This window comes from Nannospalax galili, unplaced genomic scaffold (assembly GCF_000622305.1).
Source record: "Nannospalax galili isolate Female #2095 unplaced genomic scaffold, S.galili_v1.0 scaffold936, whole genome shotgun sequence".
Taxonomy (NCBI): domain Eukaryota; kingdom Metazoa; phylum Chordata; class Mammalia; order Rodentia; family Spalacidae; genus Nannospalax; species Nannospalax galili.
Window position 1 is genome coordinate 1,818,083 of NW_008337142.1, and position 2,754 is coordinate 1,820,836.

Genomic DNA, 2,754 nt, shown 5'->3' on the forward strand with positions numbered 1-2,754 from the left:
ATAATTCACCCCAGGTCTCCGTATTCTCACTTCTGAGATCCCAATATGCCTCTACATCTTATCATTTTAAAGAGAATGAACCTCGCATCAGGTTTCATTTGGGCATTGGTTTTCGTTTGAATGACTGTGGTTAGTACATGATTTCTTCTGACTCAAGAATTTACTATGAGTCCTCGACCACAGCTAGAGAATACTTTTAGGCACAAAAATTAGATTTTACTTCCTGATTCTCTTCCTGAGATTCTCACAGATGTCCCTTCTTTCCATAGCCACAGTCTTTGAAATGGACAGATGTAAATTCATCATGCTTGTTTTGCAAAGAGGCAGAAGGCAATCCACTGCTTAAAGCTTTGGTTCCTTATTTTATGTTTTCTCTGCCTTAGAAAACATGGAAATTTTAGTGTTCATGATTATCATACCTTCTGCTACTATGATAAAAGAGATGGGGGATTGGAGAGAGAGAGAGAGAAAACTCTGGATCACTAAGCCTCCATGTTTATTAAAAGAATTCTGAAATCAATGAGGGATAAATGTTGAAATTTCCATTAGAGAGAAGAATTTGGTGATTATTACTATACACTGAGATATTTCTGCAAAAAAAATAAGTAAAATATTTTGGATGAGACATCTTAAATACCTGAATTACCTGTCAATGGTATTTTGATGGCACATTTACCTATCATAGGAGCTTTGGAAATATAGCAGAATAAAGCAAATATTCAAAAATGCCAGAAGAATGAGATGGTTCTTTTATTGTGATGCTGAATGAAAATATTTAACAACAGCTATTTGTTTTTCTGAAACTGTTAGTGAGATGAGGCAGGGCAACCTATAATGTCTGTAGTGGGTTTTGGTAGGTCAGCAACATAGACTTGACAACTTCTAATGAGTCCGGAGAGATGGGACTTGACAGAGCACAATAATTTCAGCAAGTCATTTTCATCAAAGAATTAAATTGTTTATACTTATGTTTTATATATAGATAAAATTTTCAATGGACTATATAATGCATTACAATTCTTCACGTTAGGGGGCTGGAGAGATGGCTCAGCATTTAAAAGCACTGTCTACTCTTGCAGAGGACATGGTTGAGTTTTCAGCACCCATATGGTGGCTAACAATCATTCTTTAGTTCCAGGGAATCTGACGTCTTCTTCTAACCTCCGTGGTTTTCACACATGCGATGGATGCACTTGCACACATGTAGGCAAAACATTCATACACATAAAATAAAAATATGTTTAAAAAATTTAAATTTGCATCTAATAGCATGTTATATATGAAATATGTTTATATATGTACATATGAAATAAATGAATATATATGTATTTTTAATGCACCAAACTAAGTTTTGAAGTCCATGTTTTCCCTGAGAATCTTAAAGTAAATGAATATATATGATAATTAGGTATTTCTCTTTTTTCTCACTGTATATTTTTATTGATTTTTGTGCAATTTGACCTCTTTATCTTCGTATTAGTCTTCACCATTGCTACAGAGCATCTAGTGGCTCTCAGATATCACTGATGGAGAACAGGACAGAAGTGACACAGTTCATCCTGCTGGGACTCACTGATGACCCAGGCCTGCAGGTTCCCCTCTTTATCACCTTCCTCCTCATCTACACCATTACCCTGGTTGGGAACCTGGGGATGACACTGTTGATTCTCTTGGATTCTCGGCTCCACACTCCCATGTACGTTTTCCTAGGTAACCTGTCTCTGGTGGATTTCTGTTACTCTACAGCTGTCACTCCAAAAGTCATGGCTAGACTCATAACTGGTGACAAGGCAATGTCCTACAATGCTTGTGCTGCTCAAATGTTCTTTTTTGGAGCCTTTGGCAATGCAGAAAGCTACCTATTGGTCTCAATGGCCTATGACCGTTATGCAGCAGTGTGTAAGCCGTTACATTACACTACCATAATGACTACAAAGGTGTGTATATTCCTGGTCACAGGCTGTTATGTCAGTGGTTTCTTCAATGCCTCCATTGATACCTGGGACACCTTCAGTCTCTCCTTCTGTAAGTCCAATGTGGTCCACCACTTCTTCTGTGATGTTCCAGCAGTGATGGTTCTCTCCTGCTCTGATAGACATGTTAATGAGCTTGTTCTTGTTTGTATAGCCAGCTTCAATATCTTTTTTGCTGTCACAGTAATCTTTGTAACTTATGCGATCATTTTCATCACCATCCTGAAGATGCACTCAGGAGCAGGACACCAGAAGGCTTTTTCCACCTGCGCCTCCCACTTCACTGCAGTCTCCATTTTCTATGGGACCATCACTTTCATGTACCTACAGCCCAGCTCTAGTCATGCCATGGACACTGACAAAATCCTATCTGTGTTCTACACCATGGTCATCCCCATGCTGAACCCTCTGGTCTACAGCCTGAGGAACAAGGAGGTGAAGAGTGCATTCACAGAAATTTTTATGAAGAAAGGATGATTTTCATTATTAAAACCTTAGGTTTGGGAATGCACTATATCTACATTCATCTTTACCCAATCTTCTGCATGTACTTCCCTGCAATAATCTGTCATGTGAGATAAAAATGGAGCTTTCAATTCTTAATTCCAAGTGGGAATGTTTCTAATATCTTTGGGTCTCTCTGTTAAAAACATAATAGCAATATTCCTGCATTCAATCATTTTCCATTTATATTTCCGATGGCATTATAATCTAAATACATGTAAAACTGATGTGAAAAATGAACAAGAAAGTGCATGAATTTGTCCAGTGATGACAAATT

General features: G+C 37.8%; 1 protein-coding gene across 1 annotated transcript; it reads left to right on the forward strand.

The window, feature by feature from the left end:
* The first annotated feature begins 1,523 nt into the window (after nucleotides 1-1,523).
* LOC103733358 (olfactory receptor 5B3-like) lies at nucleotides 1,524-2,450 on the forward strand. Its single transcript, XM_008832177.2, has one exon. It carries the CDS (start codon nucleotides 1,527-1,529, stop codon nucleotides 2,448-2,450), a length of 924 nt encoding a protein of 307 aa, XP_008830399.1. The 5' UTR covers nucleotides 1,524-1,526.
* Nucleotides 2,451-2,754: the final 304 nt, after the last annotated feature.